The sequence below is a fragment of the Pristiophorus japonicus genome, chromosome 1, assembly GCF_044704955.1.
Source record: "Pristiophorus japonicus isolate sPriJap1 chromosome 1, sPriJap1.hap1, whole genome shotgun sequence".
NCBI classification, from domain to species: domain Eukaryota; kingdom Metazoa; phylum Chordata; class Chondrichthyes; family Pristiophoridae; genus Pristiophorus; species Pristiophorus japonicus.
Window position 1 is genome coordinate 198,259,188 of NC_091977.1, and position 18,197 is coordinate 198,277,384.

Genomic DNA, 18,197 nt, shown 5'->3' on the forward strand with positions numbered 1-18,197 from the left:
CTTTATATTTCTGAGGCATTGAGACAGTTTCTGGGGGAACCTGTACAAGCCGGACAGGTTACACCTCAGTAGAGCAATCTCTGGATTACTCCTGGTGCCACATGCTAGTGAGTACAGAAATTGGAGGATAGAGCAGATTAATGCGTGGCTGGAGAGATGGTGCAGGAGGGAGGGCTTTATATTCCTGAGACATTGAGACAGTTTCTGGGGGGGGGGGGGGGGGGGGGGTGCTGTACAAGCTACAGCTCAACAGAGCCGGAACCAATATCCTCACCGGGGGGGGGGGGGTAGACTAGCTTGGCAAGGGGATGGGAATCAGAAGGGAGAGAAGCAAAGCTTGAATTGGAAAGCAGAAAGTTAGAAAGTTAATTTTGAAGGCAGAGGAAACAAAGGCTAGAAAATAGCCAACAAGGGAGTTTGGCAGCGCTAAATGGTATATACTTCAATCCAAGGAGTCTAGAAAGACAGATGAGCTGGGAGCACAAATATACACTTGGAAGTATGATATTATAGCTATTACTGAGACATGGCTGAAAGAAGGGCAGGTATGGCAGCTCAACATTCCTGGTTACAGGGTTTTCAGATGGGATAGAGAGGGGGGTAAAACAGGAGGGGGGGGGGGGTCGCAGTATTAATTAAAGAAACAATTACAGCTGTAAGGAGGGATAATACGTTAGAAGGATCACCAAATGAGGCCATATGGGTTGAATTGAACAAAAAAAAAAAAAGGAGAGATTACACTGCTGGGAGTGTACTAGTCAGTCAGAGTGTACTCCCAGTCAGAGGGAGATAGCAGAGCAAATATGTAGGCAAATTTCTGAGAAGTGCAAAAACAGTAATAGTAGGGGATTTGAACTGCCCTAATATTAACTGGGATAGAATTAGTGAGAAAGGTATAGAGGGTGCAGAATTCCTAAAATGCATTCAGGAGAACCTTTTTAACCAGTATGTAGCAAGCCCAACAAGGGAGGGGGCGGTTCCGGACTATATTTTAGGGAATGAAGCTGGGCAGGTGGAAGGGGCATCAGTGGGAGAGCACTTTGGTGCTAGTAATCATAATTCAGTTGGATTTAGGGTAGTTATGGAAAAGGGAAAAGATTGAACTGGAATAAAAGTTCTCAATTGTGGTAAAGCCAATTTTACTAAGCTGAGATTGATTTAGCCAAAGTGGACTGGGAACAGCTACTGGAAGGTAAATCAGTGTCACAGCAGTGGGAGGCATTCAAGGAGGAGATCCTGAGGGCCCAGAGCAAGTATGTTCCCTTAAAGAAAAAAGGTGGGACTAACAAATCTAGTGCCCCCTGGATGTCAAGAGGTATACAGGGTAGGATTAAGAAAAAAAAAAGAGACGCTTATGACAGATTCCGAGAAATACCACTAACGATGTCTCCGCAAATCCTACAAATCCCCTGGGAGGAGAGACGCACCAACGGTAGCGTCCTCGACCAGGCCAACATCCCCATCATTGAAGCATTGACCACACTTGATCAGCTATGCTCTGCAGGCCACATAGTTCGCATGCCAGACACGAGACTCCCAACACAAGCGCTCTACTCAGAACTCCTTCACGGCAAAAGAGCCAAAGGTGGGCAGCGAAACGTTACAAGGATGCCCTCAAAGCCTCCCTGATAAAGTGCAACATCCCCACTGACACCTGGAGGTCCCTGGCCAAAGACCACCCCAAGTGAAGGAAGTGCATCCGGGAGGGCACTGAGCACCTCGGGTCTCGTCGTCTAGAGCATGCAGAAATCAAGCACAGGCAGCAGAAAGAGCATGCGGCAAACCAGTCCCACCCACCCCTTCCCTCAACGACTATCTGTCCCACCTGTGACAGAGACTGTGGTTCTCGAATTGGACTGTACAGCCACCTAAGAACTCATGTTAAGAGTGGAATCAAGTCTTCCTTGATTCTGAGGAACTGCCTATGATAATGACTGCAAAAACCCTAGGAGTATAGAAAGTGCAGGAGTGAAATTAAGAAGGAAATTAGGAAAGCAAAGAGAGCATGAAAAATGTTTGGCAAGTAAAAATCAAGGAAACCACAAAGATGTTTTATAAATACAAAAGGAGCAAGAAGATAACTAAAGAAAGAGTGGGGCCTATTAGAGACCATAAAGGTAATGCATGTGTGGAGGCGGAAGACGTGGGTATGGTTCTTAATTAATACTTTGCGTCTGTTTTCACAAAAGAGAGGGGTGATGCAGACATTGCAATGAAGGAGGAGGAGTGTGAAATATCAGAAGAAAGAAAACATAGTGATAGAGGAAGTATTAAGGGGTTTAGCAGATTTGAAAGTGGATAAATCCCCAGGCCCGGTTGAAATGTATCCCAGGCTGTTCAGAGAAGCAAAAAAGAGGAAATAGCAGAGGCTCTGACCATCATTTTCCAATTCTCTCTGGCTACAGGTGTGGTGCCGCAGGACTGAAGGACTGCTAAAGTTGTACCGTTGTTTAAAAAGGGAGAAAAGGGATAGACCAAGTAATTACAGCCTAACCTCGGTGGTGGGGAAAATATTGGAAAATCATTGAGGGATATGATAAATCTTCATTTAGAAAGACACGGAATTTTCAAGAACAGTCAGCATGGATTTGTTAAGGGAAGGTTGTGTTTGACTAACTTGATTGAATCTTTTGAGGTGGTAACTAGGAGGGTCGATGAGGGTAGTGCATGTGATGCAGTGTATATGGATTTTAGCAAGGCGTTTGATGATGTCCCACATGACAGACTGGTCACGAAAGTAAAAGCTCATGGGATCCAAGGCAAAGTGGCAAGTTGTTCCACAATTGGTTCAGAGGAAGGAAGCAAAGGATAATGGTTGAAGGGTGTATTTGTGACTGGAAGGCTGTTTCCAGTGGGGTTCCTCAGTATTAGGTCACTTGCTTTTTGTGGTATATATCAACGATTTAGACTTGAATGTCGGGGGTATGATTAAGAAGTTTGCAGATGATACAAAAATTGGCTGTGTAGTTGATAATGAAGAAGAAAGCTGTAGACTGCAGGAAGATATCAATCAACTGGTGAGGTGGGCAGAACAGTGGCAAATGGAATTCAATCCAGAGAAGAATGAGGTAATGCATTTGGGGAGGGAACACACATTAAATGGTAGGACACTAAGTGTAGAGGAACAAAGGGACCTTAGTGCATGTCCACAGATCCCTGAAGGTAGCAGGCCAGGTAGAGAAGGTGGTTAAGAAGGCATATGAAATACTTGTATTCTATGCCTCAGCTAATAAAGGCAAGAGCAGGGAGGTTATGCTTGAACTGTATAAAAATGACTAGTTAGGCCACAGCTGGAGTACTGCGTGCAGTTCTGGTCACCACATTACGGGAAAGATGTGATTACACTGGAGAGGGTACAGAGGAGATTTATGATGATATTGCCAAGACTGGAGAATTTTGGCTATGAGGAAAGATTGAATAGGCTGGGCTTGTTTTCTTTGAAACAGGAGGCCGAGGGGAGATCTTATTGAGGTATATAAAATTATGAGCAGCGTAGATACAGTGGATAGGAAGGACCTATTTCCCTTGGCAGAAGGGGGTCAACAACCAGGGGGCATAGATTTAAAGTAATTGGTAGGAGGTTTAATGGGGATTTGAGGGGAAATATTGTCACCTTGAGGGCAGTGGGGGTCAGGAACTCACTGCCTGAAAGGGTGTTAGAGGTAGAAACTCTCACCACATTTAGAAAGTACTTGGAGGTGTACTTACAGGGCTACGGACCAAGAGGTGGAAAGTGGGATTAGGCTGGATAGCTCTTGGTCAGCTGGCGCATATACGATGGGCCGAAATTGCCTCCTTCCATGCTGCAAATTTCCTTGATTCTATGATTATGGTCCTTAGTTAAACTACATACAACGGGTTCAATTACCTGTTTAGCTGATCCTGAGGCACTGCTGGCATAATCACCTCCTCTTCATTATTCAAAGGCTTTTGTTCTGACTTAACATGCTGCTTCTCTAGTTTGGAACGTTTGGATTTGCTACTTCTTCCCCGTTTAGTAACGGGGGGTCTCGTCAGCTCTGGAAACCAAAATATTTTATTGCAACATGGGAGGTCTTGAGTTAAGAATTTTAAAAGCATCGAGATACAATACAAGCAACAGCCCACAAAAGGTGCAGATTAATGGTGCACCTTAAGGAGAAAACAAATGTAAAAACTGGGTTGTTTTATTTTAATACCACCAGTAGGTAGAGATTGAGCATAAGAAATAGGAGCAGGAGTAGGCCACCTGGTCCCTCGAGCCTGCTCCACCATTTAATATGATCCTGGATGATCTGATCATGGACTCAGTTCAACTTCCCTGCCCGCTCCCCATAATCTTTTATTCCCTTAATCGCTCAAAAATCTGTCTATCTCCGCCTTAAATATATTCAATGACCCAGTCTCCACAGCTCTCTGGGGCAGAGAATTCCATAGATTTACAACCCTCAGGAGGAAATTTCTCCTCATCTCAGTTTTAAATGGGCAGCCCTTTATTCTGAGACTATGCCCCCCTAGTTTTAGTTTCACCTACGAGTGGAAATGCCCTCTCCGCATCCACCTTGTCGAGCCCACTCATTATCTTGTATGTTTCGATAAGATCACCTCTCATTCTTCTAAACTCCAATGAGTATAGGCCCAACCTACTCACCCTATCTACAGGTCAACCCGCTCATCTCCAGAATCAACCTAGTGAACCTTCTCTGAACAGCCTCATCCTTCCTTAAATACGGAGACCAAAACTGCATGCAATACTCCAGGTGTGGCCTCACCAATACCCTGTAGTTGTAGCAGGACTTCTCTGCTTTTATACTCTAACCTTGCAATAAAGGCCAACATTCCATTTGCCTTCCTGATTACTTGCTATACCTACATACTAACTTTTTGTGTTTCATGCACAAGGACCCCCAGGTCCTTCTGTACTGCAGCACTTTGCAATTTTTCTCCATTTAAATTATAATTTGCTTTTCTATTTTTCTGCCAAAGTGGATAACCTCATATTTTTCCATATTATTACTCCATCTGCCAAATTTTTGCCCACTCACTTAGCCTGTCTATATCTCTTTGCAGATTTTGTATTCCCTCCTCATAATTTGCTTTCCCACCCATCTTCATATCAGCAGCAAACTTGGTTACATTACATTTGGTCCCTACATCCAAGTCATTAATATAGATTGTAAATAGTTCAGGACCCAGCACCAATCCCTGCGGCACCCCACTAGTCACTGTTTGCCAACCAGAAAATGAACCATTTATCCCGACTCTCTGTTTTCTGTTAGTTAGCCAATTCTCTATCCATGCTAATATATTACCCCCAACTCCGTGAACTTTTATCTTGTGCAGTAACCTTTTATATGGCACCTTATCGAATGCCTTCTGGAAATGCAAATATAACACATCCAATGGTTCCCCCTTATCCACCCTGTGTTTGTGTGTATATTGTTTGCTCATCGAGATGCGACACATTAGTACTGGGGAATAGGAAAGCTCTTCCTTCTTGGTGGCTCAATGTCAGCATTAAGCTATCTCTAATCAATCTCAACTTCAACCTCTGAAGCAACCAAGTGCACCAGCAGGATGAACTTTTCCCATGCCAGGATTATGGCCATTCAGAGCGAGGCTGGAGGGCTGCTGTGTTTTGAGACAGATGGGCATGGAGAGAACATATCTGAAGACCTGAGAGGGGAAAGAGGGTTAGTGATAATGCAATGGAGAATGGATAGATGTAGGTTTAGTGTCTTGAGGAGGGGGTGATAATGGCAGATTTCAAAAGGGACAGGGTCTCTGCATGAGGAAAGGGAGCCATTATCAATGTCACCCAGCATGGGAACCAGGAAGAGTAGGGAACTGGTCTGGAGTTGACTGGCAAGGGGATTTAAGCAGTAGTTGGAACTCATGGAAAGCAAGAGAGAACTGTGCAGTGAGGATGAATTGGAGTTGGAGTGGGTGGGAAAATAAGAGATGAAAAATGGTTCATCCTGAAATATCTATTAGATGCTATAATCAAGGAGTGTCATAACATTCCATTTTAAAATCTTAAAAGTCCCATGTCTGACTATTGCAATGGGAAAATGCACTAAGTGTCAACATTTACAGGTTACACCTGTAGGTGGCGCTGTAAGCAGCAAATTCATTGTTCAGTACCTGTAATATTAATTGCAAAGCCCCCCTCTATTGGCATTGAAACTTTCCATCTTGTGCCAAAACACAGACACTGGTTTAGATTATGATCTGCTGTTGTATTCTTTAAGCATTCTGTTGTTCCCGTTAGGTGTAACAGAAATTTTAAAATATCCAAAATAACCTGCCCCTCCAAGAATTTTTTATATAATCTACTGAAATAGAACTCCCTTCAATTATCATAAAACTTGTCCATATATTGAACACTGTTGCATTACGTAGAAGACTACATTCAGTGGTCCCTCCCCACAAGCTGCATTCAAGAGTAACTGAGTTACAATGACATGATAAGTGATAATTAGTGAACAGCCTCTGTGGCCCTGAAAAATTAATTTTACAAGCATGGATGGAGTCTAATTTTCTAAGAAAATTAGTATTGGAGGTTTAAAAAATATATATTTTTAACTTTTTCTGTCTGTCTCTTACCTCTCTCCCTTAATCCCATTTGTTTTCCCAATCTTTAGATTTAAATGATGTACGGGAAGCGAAATAATTTATATTTCTTGCTTTATATTTCCTGGTTTAGACTGTGTGCCTCAGTGGGAATTCTTCAAACTTACTGGTTGAAAAGTCTCAGTTTCTAGCCCTGTTCAGATGCCACAGATCCCCTGAAGAGGGCGCCGCGCTGAATCAGACGCCGGATTAGAACAAATCTGTGCTCTAAAGCCCGCAAAACCTTTGTGGGTCGCTGTCAGCGAGGTGAATGGCAAGCCCCTTTCCTTCGCCGCAGACCGTAAAATGCAGGTCATTATGATTTCTGGATTAAAAACATCACCCAAGATTGCACAGGGGCAAGAAGACAGAACAAAATTTCATGCTTTCAGCTCTGCAGTGTTTTTCGAGAATAGAATCCTATAGGAATAGGTCGGGAGCAGAGGTCGGGAGTGGAGAGGCCCGGAGAAGTCGGGGCCCAGGAGTGGAGCAGCATGGACCAGCAGCAGGGTCGAGGCCCAGGGAAGGCGCAGCAGGGACCAATAGCGAGGTTGTGAGGCCGTGAGGCCTACACTGCATCCTATGAATCCCAGGGAGAGAGGTCCTGTGGGAAGGAGGACAGTAGGAGTATGTTTGTGTGTATGTACTAGACCCATGCAGCAGAGCCTGGTCTCCAATTATCTTGGATGCCCTTGCCACTGGACCAAGACCGTGCTCGGTCAAGCCCATGAGGTAGCTGGTATGCACTGGCCATCTTACGTTAAAAGAATTCACGCACAGGCATCTTTCACGGTTTAAAATGAAGTTCATGACCTGGAACGTCAGGACCCTCATGGACAACCCCAACAGCAACAGACCGGAACGCCGTACTGCTATCATTGCTCGGACGTTTCGACATTGACATCGCCGCCCTAAGCGAGACCCGGTGGGCAGGGGAAGGCCAGCTCAAAGAACAAGGTGGTGATTACACCTTCTTCTGGAAAGGGAAACCAGAAGACCACCACCTCCATGGGGTGGGCATCGCTATATAAAAAAAAAATTAGCTAGTTGGCCATCTCAGAGACTCACTTTGCGGGATAAACGAACATAAGAACATAAGAATTAGGAACAGGAGTAGGCCATCTAGCCCCTCGAGCCTGCTCCGCCATTCAACAAGATCATGGCCGATCTGGCCGTGGACTGAGCTCCACTTACCCGCCCGCTCCCCGTAACCCTTAATTCCCTTATTGGTTAAAAATCTATCTATCTGTGACTTGAATACATTCAATGAGCTAGCCTTAGCTGCTTCCTTGGGCAGAGAATTCCACAGATTCACAACCCTCTGGGAGAAGAAATTCCTTCTCAACTCGGTTTTAAATTGGCTCCCCCATATTTTGAGACTGTGCCTCCTAGTTCTAGTCTCCCCGACCAGTGGAAACAACCTCTCTGCCTCTATCTTGTCTATCCCTTTCATTATTTTAAATGTTTCTATAAGATCACCCCTCATCCTTCTGAACTCCCAACGAGTAAAGACCCAGTCTACTCAATGCCTCATGACCCTTCAGCTCACCCTAGCCCGGAACCAGTGCGCTACAGTCATCAATGCATATGCCCAACACTGGATGCTATAGATGAGATCAAAGAGGAATTCTACTCCAGCCTTGAAGAATCCCTGTCCCGAGTCCCAACGTGCGACATGCCTGGCGACTTTGGGGAGGTATGATCAGCAGAGAGTGGGTAGGGAAAACCAACTCCAACGGTACCCTCCTCCTGACGCAATGGCCTCGTTATAACCAACACCTTGTTCCATCAGAGAGACAAGTACAAGGCATCATGGAAACACCCTTGATTCAAGCATTGGCATCTGCTAGATTACATCATCATCCGAGCGAGGGACCGCAAGGATGTGCGCATCACCCGTGCCATGACAGGAGCTGACGACTGCTGGAGGGACCACCCCCTAATCCACTCTGTCATTTCCATCAATGTGGCACCAAAACAGCAGCGGCAACAGAAACAATGCCGCAGGAAAATCAACGCTGGAGCAGTCAAAGACCCAACTAAGAAAGCCCTATTCAGCCAGCGCCTCACTACCAATCTGACGACTCCCAGTGATCCAGAGACGCAACGTGTCCACAGTGCCTGGTCTGCCCTCAGGCCTCCATAATTAGCACCTGTGACGAGACGCTCGGTCATTCGACCAAGAAACACCGACTGGTTCGACGAGAACGACCAGGAGCTAATCATCATAGGCAGTCCCTCGGAATCGAGGAAGAGTTGCTTCCATTCCAGAAGTGAGTTCTTTGGTGGCTGAACAGTCCAATAAGAGAGCCACAGACTCTGTCACAGGTTGGACAGATAGTCGTTGAGGGAAGGGGTGGGTGGGACTGGTTTGCCGCACGCGCTTTCCGCTGTCTGCGCTTCATTTCTGCATGTTCTCGGCGTTGAGACGCGAGGTGCTCAGCGCCCTCCCGGATGCAATTCCTCCATTTAGGGCGCTCTTGGGCCAGGTGCTCCCAGGTGTCAGTGGGGATGTCGCACTTTATCAGGGAGGCTTTGAGGGTATCCTTGTAGCGTTTCCGCTGCCCACCTTTGGCTCGATTGTTATGAAGGAGCTCCGAGTAGAGCACTTGCTTTGGGAGTCTCGTGTCAGGCATGCGGACTATGTGTCCTGCCCAGCAGAGCTGATCAAGTGTGGTCAATGCTTCAATGCTGGGGATGTTAGTCTGAATGAGGATGCTGATGTTGGTGTGCCTGTCCTCCCAGGAGATTTGGAGAATCTTGCAGAGACATCGTTGGTGATATTTCTCCAGCGACTTGAGGTGTCTACTGTACATGGTCCATGTCTCTGAACCATACAGGAGGGCAGGTATTACTACAGCCCTGTAGACCATGAGCTTGGTGGCAGTTTCGAGGGCCTGGTCTTCAAACACTCTTTTCCTCAGGCGACCGAAGGCTGCACTGGCGGCGGTGTTGGATCTCATCGTCGATGCCTGCTCTTGTTGATAGGAGGCTCCCAAAATATGGTGTCCAGGGCTGCGCGGTGAGGACAGGCTGGTGGAGGACCTTGGTCTTACGGATGTTTAGCATAAGGCCCATGCTTTCGTACGCCTCAGTAAATACGTCGACTATGTCCTGGAGTGCAGCCTCTATGTGCGCAATAAGCTGCAAGCGTAAGGCATTCTTGAGCTGGAAACAGCAAGATAACTCGAGAGCAAGAAAGCAGCTCTACAGACGTCCGAAGGCCGAGGTCCAACAAAAAACTCGATTTAAAGAACAGATGGTGGGTAGAGAAAGCGCAGGAGATCCAGCTACTAGCCGACAACCACGACATGCGTGGATTCTTCAACGCAGTCAAGACCACCTACGGCCCAAGCAACCGACAACTGAAGAACAACGCGGCCTCAGGAGCAAATGGAATCCCCGCCAAAGCACTAAAGCTTGGCGGAGAAGCACTATTGGCGCGAATACATGATCTCATTTCTCTTATTTGGAAGGAGGAGAGTATGCCAGAGGATCTCAGACGCTGCAATCATGACCATCTTCAAGAAAGGTGACAAGTCTGATTGTGGTAATTAGAGGAGTTTCCCTGCTGTCTGCCACAGGGAAAGTCATCACAAGCATACTCTTCAATCACCTTTTCCCTGTGGCTGAAGAGCTCCTCCCAGAGTCGCAATGCGGATTCCGCCCACTAAGGGGCACAACGGACATAATCTTTACCAAGCATCAAATTCAAGAGAAATTCAGGGAACAGCACCAACCTCTGTACATGGCCTTCTTTGATCTCATAAAGGCCTTCGACACTTGTCAGCCATGAAAGATTATGGAGCGTCCTCTTCAAAATTCGGCTGGCCTCAAAGGTTTGTCACCATCCTCTCTCTGCCTGCTTCACGATGACATGCAAGCCGTGATCCTGACCAATGAATCCACCACAGACCCAATTCATGGACAGGCTATACTCTCCTCCTTCTAAATTCCACCAACGCTCTTCTCGATCTTCCTTGCTGCAATGCTCCATCTCACCCTCAGTAAGCTCCCAGCTCGAGTGGAGCTAATCTACAGAACAAACGGGATCTATTCAACCTCCGTCACCTCCAGTCCAGTTCCAAGGTCGTCCCATCCTCGGTCACATTATGCAGATGACGCTTGCGTCTGCGCACACTCGGAGGCCGAACGCCAAGCCATCATCAACACCCTCACCGTAGCATACAAGAGCATGGGCCTTACACTAAACATCCGTAAGACAAAGATCCTCTACCAACCTGCCCCCGCCATGCAGTACTGCTCCCCGATTATCAAAATCCATGATGAGGCCTTGGACAACGTGGACAGTTTTCCATACCTCGGGAGCCTACTGTCAATAAGGGCAGACATCGATGACTAGGTTCAACATTGCTTTCAGTGTGCCAGTGCAGCCTTCGGTTACCTGAGGAAGAGTGTTTGAAGATTAGGACCTCAAACCCGGCACAAAGTTCATGGTCTATTGAGCAATAATGATAACCGCCCTCCTATATGCTTCAGGAGATATGGACTATATACAGCAGGCACATTAAAAGCCTGGAGAAGTACCACCAACGCTGTCTCCGCAAGATTCTGCAAATCCATTGGCAGGATAGGTGCACCGTCAGTGTTCTTGCTCAGGCCAACATCCCCAGCAACGAAGCATTGTTCACGCTTGATCAGCCACATCGTCCGCATGCCCGATACGAGACTCCCAAAACAAGCGCTCTACTCGAAGCCCAGATATGGCAGACAAGCCGCAGGTAGGCAGAGGAAACGCTTGAAGGACACTCTCAAGGCCTCCTTGAAAAAGTGCAACATCCCCACCGACACCTGGGAATCCCTGGCCCAAGACCGCTCAAAGTGGAGGAAGAGCATCCGGGAGGCCCCGAACACAGAGCCTCTTCGCCAGGAGCACGCGGAGACCAAGCACAAATAGTGGTAGGAGTGCATGACAACCCAAGTACCCCAACCAACCGGCCTTTCAACTAACGTCTCCTCAATCACCGTCTGCCCCACCTGTGACAGAGACTGTAGGTCCCATCAGTCACCAGAAAACTCATTAGTTTGGAAGCAAGTCATCCTCGACTCCGGGGGGCTGCCCAAGAAGAGAAGTTGTTCAAGAATAGGATGTGTGGGCTGTAGCATCAGGGAGAGGCAGGAAACAAGAATAATTTTCCAAAAAAGGTTTTCTTTCTTGAATTGAAGGACAAATCACTGAATCCAGCCAATCCCTGGCTCTGGAATGGTACATGCCACATAGATACCAGTATATCGCAACACTTTAAAAAACAAAATGAAATGAAAGATAGATAAACATCAGATTTGTTTTTTTTAAAAACAGTTTCTAACAAGACAGCAGTACTCAGCAGCAGATAGGCAATTTGCAACATGGACTAGCACATCACCTTACCTTCAGAAAGGATTGAAGAGGCACCCGGCAGCGCTGGACGCGCATGCAATTCAGTCTGGAAGAAATAATGTTACAACATCAACCTTCTCATAACATCTTAGTTTTTCCATTTTCTGTTCCTTCTCACTAAAAATACAAATATAATGTCCTACCATACTCAGAATAGCTTTGGAGAGAACAAGGTTTATCCCTGCCAGACTGGTCTGATCTTCTGTTCTCTGAATTCCAGTCAGATTTCTAGTTCAGATGGTTTCTCTCCCATTACCCTCAAAAACTGCTTCCAAACACATCCTCATCCTATGCAGTCTCTTCAATCTCTATCTTCCAATCCACCTTGGAGATTTGCTTATGTTTACCTTCTTCCAAATAAAGCGCTCGCTTATCTTTCCAACTACCATCCTATAGTTATTGAAGCTGCAGTTAATTCAAATCACTTCTGCAAGTGTTCACCTAATCCACGATGGTTGGTATGGTTTTCGGTAAGGTGAGACCACTGCTGATTTTGTTACCTACATAACACACCTCTGGAACTCTGCTTTTGAATACTCTGCTGAATTATTTCTCATTGCCTCAGATCCTTTCAAAGCCTTCAATGGGCATGGTGTCCTTCTAAACATGCCCAAAACTATCCTCATAGCTACCTAGTTCCTCAAAAAGCATTCTTGCGTCAGTTGAAGACTCATCCTTTAACTCAAACTTTATTCCATTAGCTCAGTGACTCTTTTATCAGTTCCTTCATTTCCTCAGATTCCCATCATTCTAGACACCCACCCCCTTCCCTATACCAGCCATTCTGTACAAAGAGGAACACAGTACAATGGAACCTACAGATAGCTCCATCAAATTTGGCTGCTTCTCCACTTTGTCAAACAGTTGCTTTCCAGTTTCACTCTCTGTTAAGTCTAGTGATGAAGGCTCTCCTCTTACTGCTCCAAGGTCCTCATCCTCCGAGATATCCATACCTTGAGGGCAACACACAAATACCAGATTGAACATACTCCACAGAAAACCAGCATCATACATTTTGTAAGCAGTTAGAAAGAAAACAGACACTTGGACAACTCATTAGTCCCGAGCTGCTCGACCCATGCTCCCAGCGGAGCACTGATTGTCAGGGTTCAGCAGACCGACTTGTGATGCTTCCAATTATCCACCCATTAAAATCAATGGTTTGAAACACAGGAGCGTCACGACTGGGTCACAATTACCCCAGTGCCTGGTTCTCTGATTTGCGCTCAGTCATGCACAACTCCAGGAATACTGAGCTGAACTTGGCCATAAATCTGCACCCATTTTAGGAACAAGCACAACAGGGTTTTCATACTTACACCTTAATATTGGAAATGATTGAAAGCTTCACCTGGAATTTGTAAGTTGGAAGCTTATTGCTCACATTTCAGACCCTGCTGCCCTCAAAATATACTTTGTTCCATTAAATATTAACTGCCTTGATATTTCCATCTCTACAGGCACTCCTGTATCCGTCAGGAACAGTCATCCACAAAGATGGATATGCATGGACAGACAACATCCTGCTCATGCAGAGTACGGCACTAAATGGTTGGCAGTTGTGAGAATCTCAGCAGTTACGCTGCTTACCTCTGGGACACAACTGTAAAAGTCGGAGGGTTTAGAGCTGCACGGCTCACACAAGAAATGATCTCAGGACAGACACACAGTTCAGTTTCAGCAACACATGGTTTGCACGCTCATCCTGCACATCTCAGCTCTGACAGGAACCGAGTACACTGGTTGCAGAAATCAACCTTCCATGTGAAAGGCCCAATATGTTACAAATAAACTTGTTGATAATATAGATATTTTAAATTGGCAAACGTATTTAGCTTTAATTTGGGGAGAATGAGAGAGAGATAACAATTGTAGGGTTCTGATAGGTGGAATGAGAGGCCAAGACTCTGGGAGCCTCGGTCGGAGTTTCCTGCATTACCTTTTATCGGCGAGATCTGCGTCAGTAGTTTGTCTGCAATATGAACTCGCTGGAACTGATGTCCAACACCTTCAACCTCCCAGAGAAGATCGTGGTCATCAGGATAATTGCTCAAATACTTTCTACAAACTAAAGAAATAAAGCAGCTGGGTAAGACTTGCAATACAATGAGACTTCGGCTACAACATTTTATTGGTCATCTTGTCTTAGCAGATCATGCATCTGAGTTGCACGAGTTATTGAGCTAATGTAATACTAAAGATAAATGTAATTAACCAATCGCCCTTGTGCTCACTGACATTCATTGGCTCCTGGTCCAGCAATGCCTCAATTTAAAATTCTCGTCTTCAAATCCCTCCTTGACCCCGGCCCTCCTCATCTCCAACCTTGTCCAGCCTTATAACCCTCCAAGAATTCTTCTGGCCTCTTGTGCTTTCCAGATTTCCTTCAAAAGGACATAGACAGGCTAAGTGAGTGGGCAAAAATTTTGCAGATGGAGTATAATATTGGAAAGTGTGAGGTCATGAACCTTGGCAGAAAAAAAAAATCAAAGAGCAAGTTATTATTTAAATGGAGAAAGATTGCAAAGTGCTGCAGTACAGCGGGATCTGGGGGTACTTGTGCATGAAACACAAAAGGATAGTATGCAGGTACAGCAAGTGATCAGGAAGGCCAATGGTATCTTGGCTTTTATTGCAAAGGAGATAGAGTATAAAAGCAGGGAAGTCTTACTACAGTTATACAGGGTATTGGTGGGGCCACACCTGGAATACTGCGTGCAGTTTTGGTTTCCATATTTACGAAAGGATATTCTTGCTTTGGAGGCAGTTCAGAGAATGTTCACCAGGTGGATTCCGGGGATGAGGGGGTTGACTTATGAGGAAAGATTAAGTAGATTGGGCCTCTACTCATTGGAATTCAGAAGAATGAGAGGTGATCTTATCGAAACGTATAAGATTATGAGGGGGCTTGACAGGGTGGATGCAGGGAGGATGTTTCCACTGATGGGGGAGACTCGAATTAGAGGGCACGATCTTAGAATAAGTGGCCACCCATTGAAAACAGAGGAGGAGAAGAAATTTCTTCTGAGGGTTGTGAATCTGTGGAATTCGCTGCCTCAGTGAGCTGTGAAAGCTGGGACATTGATAAATTTAAGACTGAAATAGACGGTTTCTTAATCAATAAAGGGATATGGGGAGCGGGCAGGGAAGTGGAGCTGAGTCTATGATCAGATCAGCCATGATCTTATTGAATGGCGGAGCAGGCTTGAGGGGCCGTATGGCCTATACCTGTTCCTATTTCTTATGTTCTTATGTTCACCCCACCATTGGCAGCTGTGCCTTTAGCCATCTAGGTCAGGGGTTCTCCAACAGGGGTCCGGGGCCCCGATACTTTCAAGGGGTCCGCACAGGTTTTGGAGAGGGCGAGCGAGCGAAGCTGCTACTTAAAACTTCATCTCTTGCTTCCCCAGTGACATGATTATGTGCATCAAATCAGTTGGCAAAACTCTCCGTATGTCCAGGTTTTCTTCACGCTTCTCATTTCTCCTTTGTTCCAACCCGTGAATGTGATTTCACTCTCCCCTTCTCTGCTTTTTGATTTTTAAATTTTTTCCACTTGCATTATGTCTTGATAATTTCATGGGGCTTCTAAGAGTTATCATTTGTGATTGCAATGTTGTTCCTGGAGAACCAGATCCAGAAGCTAGAGGAATCTTGTGGTAAACTGGGTAAGCCAGGACATGGTTAGCGTTGTGGCACACTGGAGGCGGTGTTGGACCTTGTTATTGATGTCTGCCCTTGCTGATAGTAGGCTCCCGAGGTATGGAAAAATGGTCCACGTTGTCCAAGGCCGTGCCGTGGATTTTGATGACCAGGGGGCAGTGCTGAGTGACGGGGTCAGATTGGTGGACGGTCTTTGTCTGACCGATGTTTAGCGTAAGGCCTATGCTTTTGTAAGCAAGTCCTCTACTCTGAACTCCTACATGGCAAGCAAGCCCCAGGTGGGCAGAGGAAACACTTCAAGGACACCCTCAAAGCCTCCTTGTTAAAGTGCAACATCCCCACCGGCACCTGGGAAGCCCTGGCCCAACACTGCCCAAAATGGAGGAAGAGCATCCAGGAGGGCACTGAGCACCTCGAGTCTCGTCGCCGAGAACATGCAGAAACCAAGCGCAGACAGCGGAAGGAGCATGCGGCAAACCAGACTCCCCACCCACCCTTTCCTTCGACCACTATCTGCTCCACCTGTGACAGAGACTGTAACTCTCGCATCGGACTGTACAGCCACCCGAGAACTCACTTTTAGAGTGGAACCAAGTCTTCCTCAATTCCAAGGGACTGCTTACGAGTATGAGCGCTGTGGGATAAAACCCTATTCGGCACCCAGAGCTTTACGGTAATAAAGACTGGAATCTGATCATTTAATTTTACATGTATATATTCAAAATTTGCTTCCTAATCGATAACCATCAATAAAGCAGCTGCACTTAACAAATCTAGTCCTCATTTGTAAAATGTTTATTTTTATGTTGTTTATAAAGCAGCAACTGGCAAGGACTAGGTCTATGTTGGTTGGTTACAGCCACTGCACGAAAGCCCAAAATTGGAAAAAAGCATTATTTGTCTTTGGACTCCATATATGCAGATGCTATTTGAATGGAAAAACACTGGTCAAGACAGGGCTTACTACTGTGCTGTGCAACTGAATTTTAATAAACTAAATTATTAATGCAGATATTGTATCTGTATATTAGGATTTTTTAAATTCCATGAGTGAATTTACAAGAGTGGGAAAGTTTCAATTGAATTACTGTCTGCTGTACCATTTGGAATTAGAATTGTGTCCAGTACCATATTAACACAGTATATGCATTTTATTTTAAATGCTTGCTTAAGATACAAATAACTTGCAAATTGGAAGGCTAATTATGCGAGATGTCTCTGATCAGTCGAAGTGTGGAGAAAAGAGAGAATCTCAGCCCAAGGGAAAGACTGGAGGACAGCAGTCAAATTGTTAACAAAATAAAAATACATGGTTAATTGTGTAACTCATTTAAAAAAAAAACAGAAAAATTACTTGTGTTACAGGGGTCTGTTCAATTTTTATAACATGGGAGGGAGGCCTCAAAAGTAAAAATGTTGAGAGCTCATAGTCTAGGACATAAGGTCTGGAATTCTCTCCCTAACTCGCTCTCCTCCTTTAAGATGCACCTTAATAGCTTGAATGCTCCCATGAAGTGTCTTGGGACGTTTTACTATGTCAAATGCATTACATAAATAAAAGTTGTTGTTGTAGTAATCTCCATTCCCAACAAGTTCATTCAACACCAACACTGAACAACTGAGCTAGCTCTGATGCAAATATTATGAATGCGCTCTGGATAAGCTGGGATGCCCAAGCCAAGGGGATCCCTGAAGAGTGTATACTTCACAACACTGGTGGCGGGATGTGGGGTGTCAAGTGTTACCTCCAAATCTCCATTGGATTTTGCTACATCTTAGTAAAATAACTAATATTCAATTTTATAAAAATATCAAATCACGTATCTTCTGCAGTAAATTGTATTTTAGAAGAACCTTCACAAACTAATCAAAGTAATGTTTTCAAACCGTCTGCACGTTCCAACGATTCTACCGCATTCATTCTCAAGAAAACACTTTTTACAAGGTAAAATATATTTCATTTTACCTCCGTACATAGAGGGTGAAAGTGGGTATTTCAAACCCAGTGCATCCTCTGTGAAACAGTCAACAAAATCTTCCAGCATCTGCAGCCCATATCCCTTCCCGCGATGCTTCTTCCTCACAAAGATGGTATCTAGTATTGGCAACTGGTAGCACTGAGTCAGAAAGGTATGGCACTTGCTTCCTACGGAGACAATATTCAGAACAGTACCTTTAGGGTGGCTGCAAAGGCTAGATAGGAATACAAGTATGTTGAAGCACTAGATGATCATGTACAACAGATAGCTCAGCAGATAAATGTACCACATGTTACAACAGGAATCCCTACAGACCAAGGGCATGAATGTGATGCCATGTCTGTGCTGAGGGCTCATAATCTGCATCAATATCCCTGATGAGGGACGAGAAAATATCAATTTTTAAAAATTGGCCAGGATTCATAGAAAATGGAAATATTTATACAAGGTCACCAGGCTCTGCTGCGATGGCCCTCATGGTCACAGCCAGCTGACAGTCACTGTCTCTGTTGATGAATGAAGAACAGCCAGTTTGTTAAGAGTTCCTCTCATCCTGACATGAG

General features: G+C 45.3%; 1 protein-coding gene across 1 annotated transcript in view; it reads right to left on the reverse strand.

Moving 5' to 3' along the window:
• LOC139267961 (soluble lamin-associated protein of 75 kDa-like) overlaps nucleotides 1–18,197 on the reverse strand; it is a 102,204-nt gene that overhangs the window by 10,433 nt on the left and 73,574 nt on the right. The window contains exons 6-10 of the mRNA XM_070885948.1: nucleotides 17,622–17,801; nucleotides 13,932–14,060; nucleotides 12,812–12,945; nucleotides 11,984–12,038; nucleotides 3,869–4,019 (exon numbers count right to left, since the gene is read on the reverse strand). Of these exons, the coding sequence (XP_070742049.1) occupies nucleotides 3,869–4,019; nucleotides 11,984–12,038; nucleotides 12,812–12,945; nucleotides 13,932–14,060; nucleotides 17,622–17,801 (649 nt within the window). The remainder of the gene's footprint in view (nucleotides 1–3,868; nucleotides 4,020–11,983; nucleotides 12,039–12,811; nucleotides 12,946–13,931; nucleotides 14,061–17,621; nucleotides 17,802–18,197) is intronic.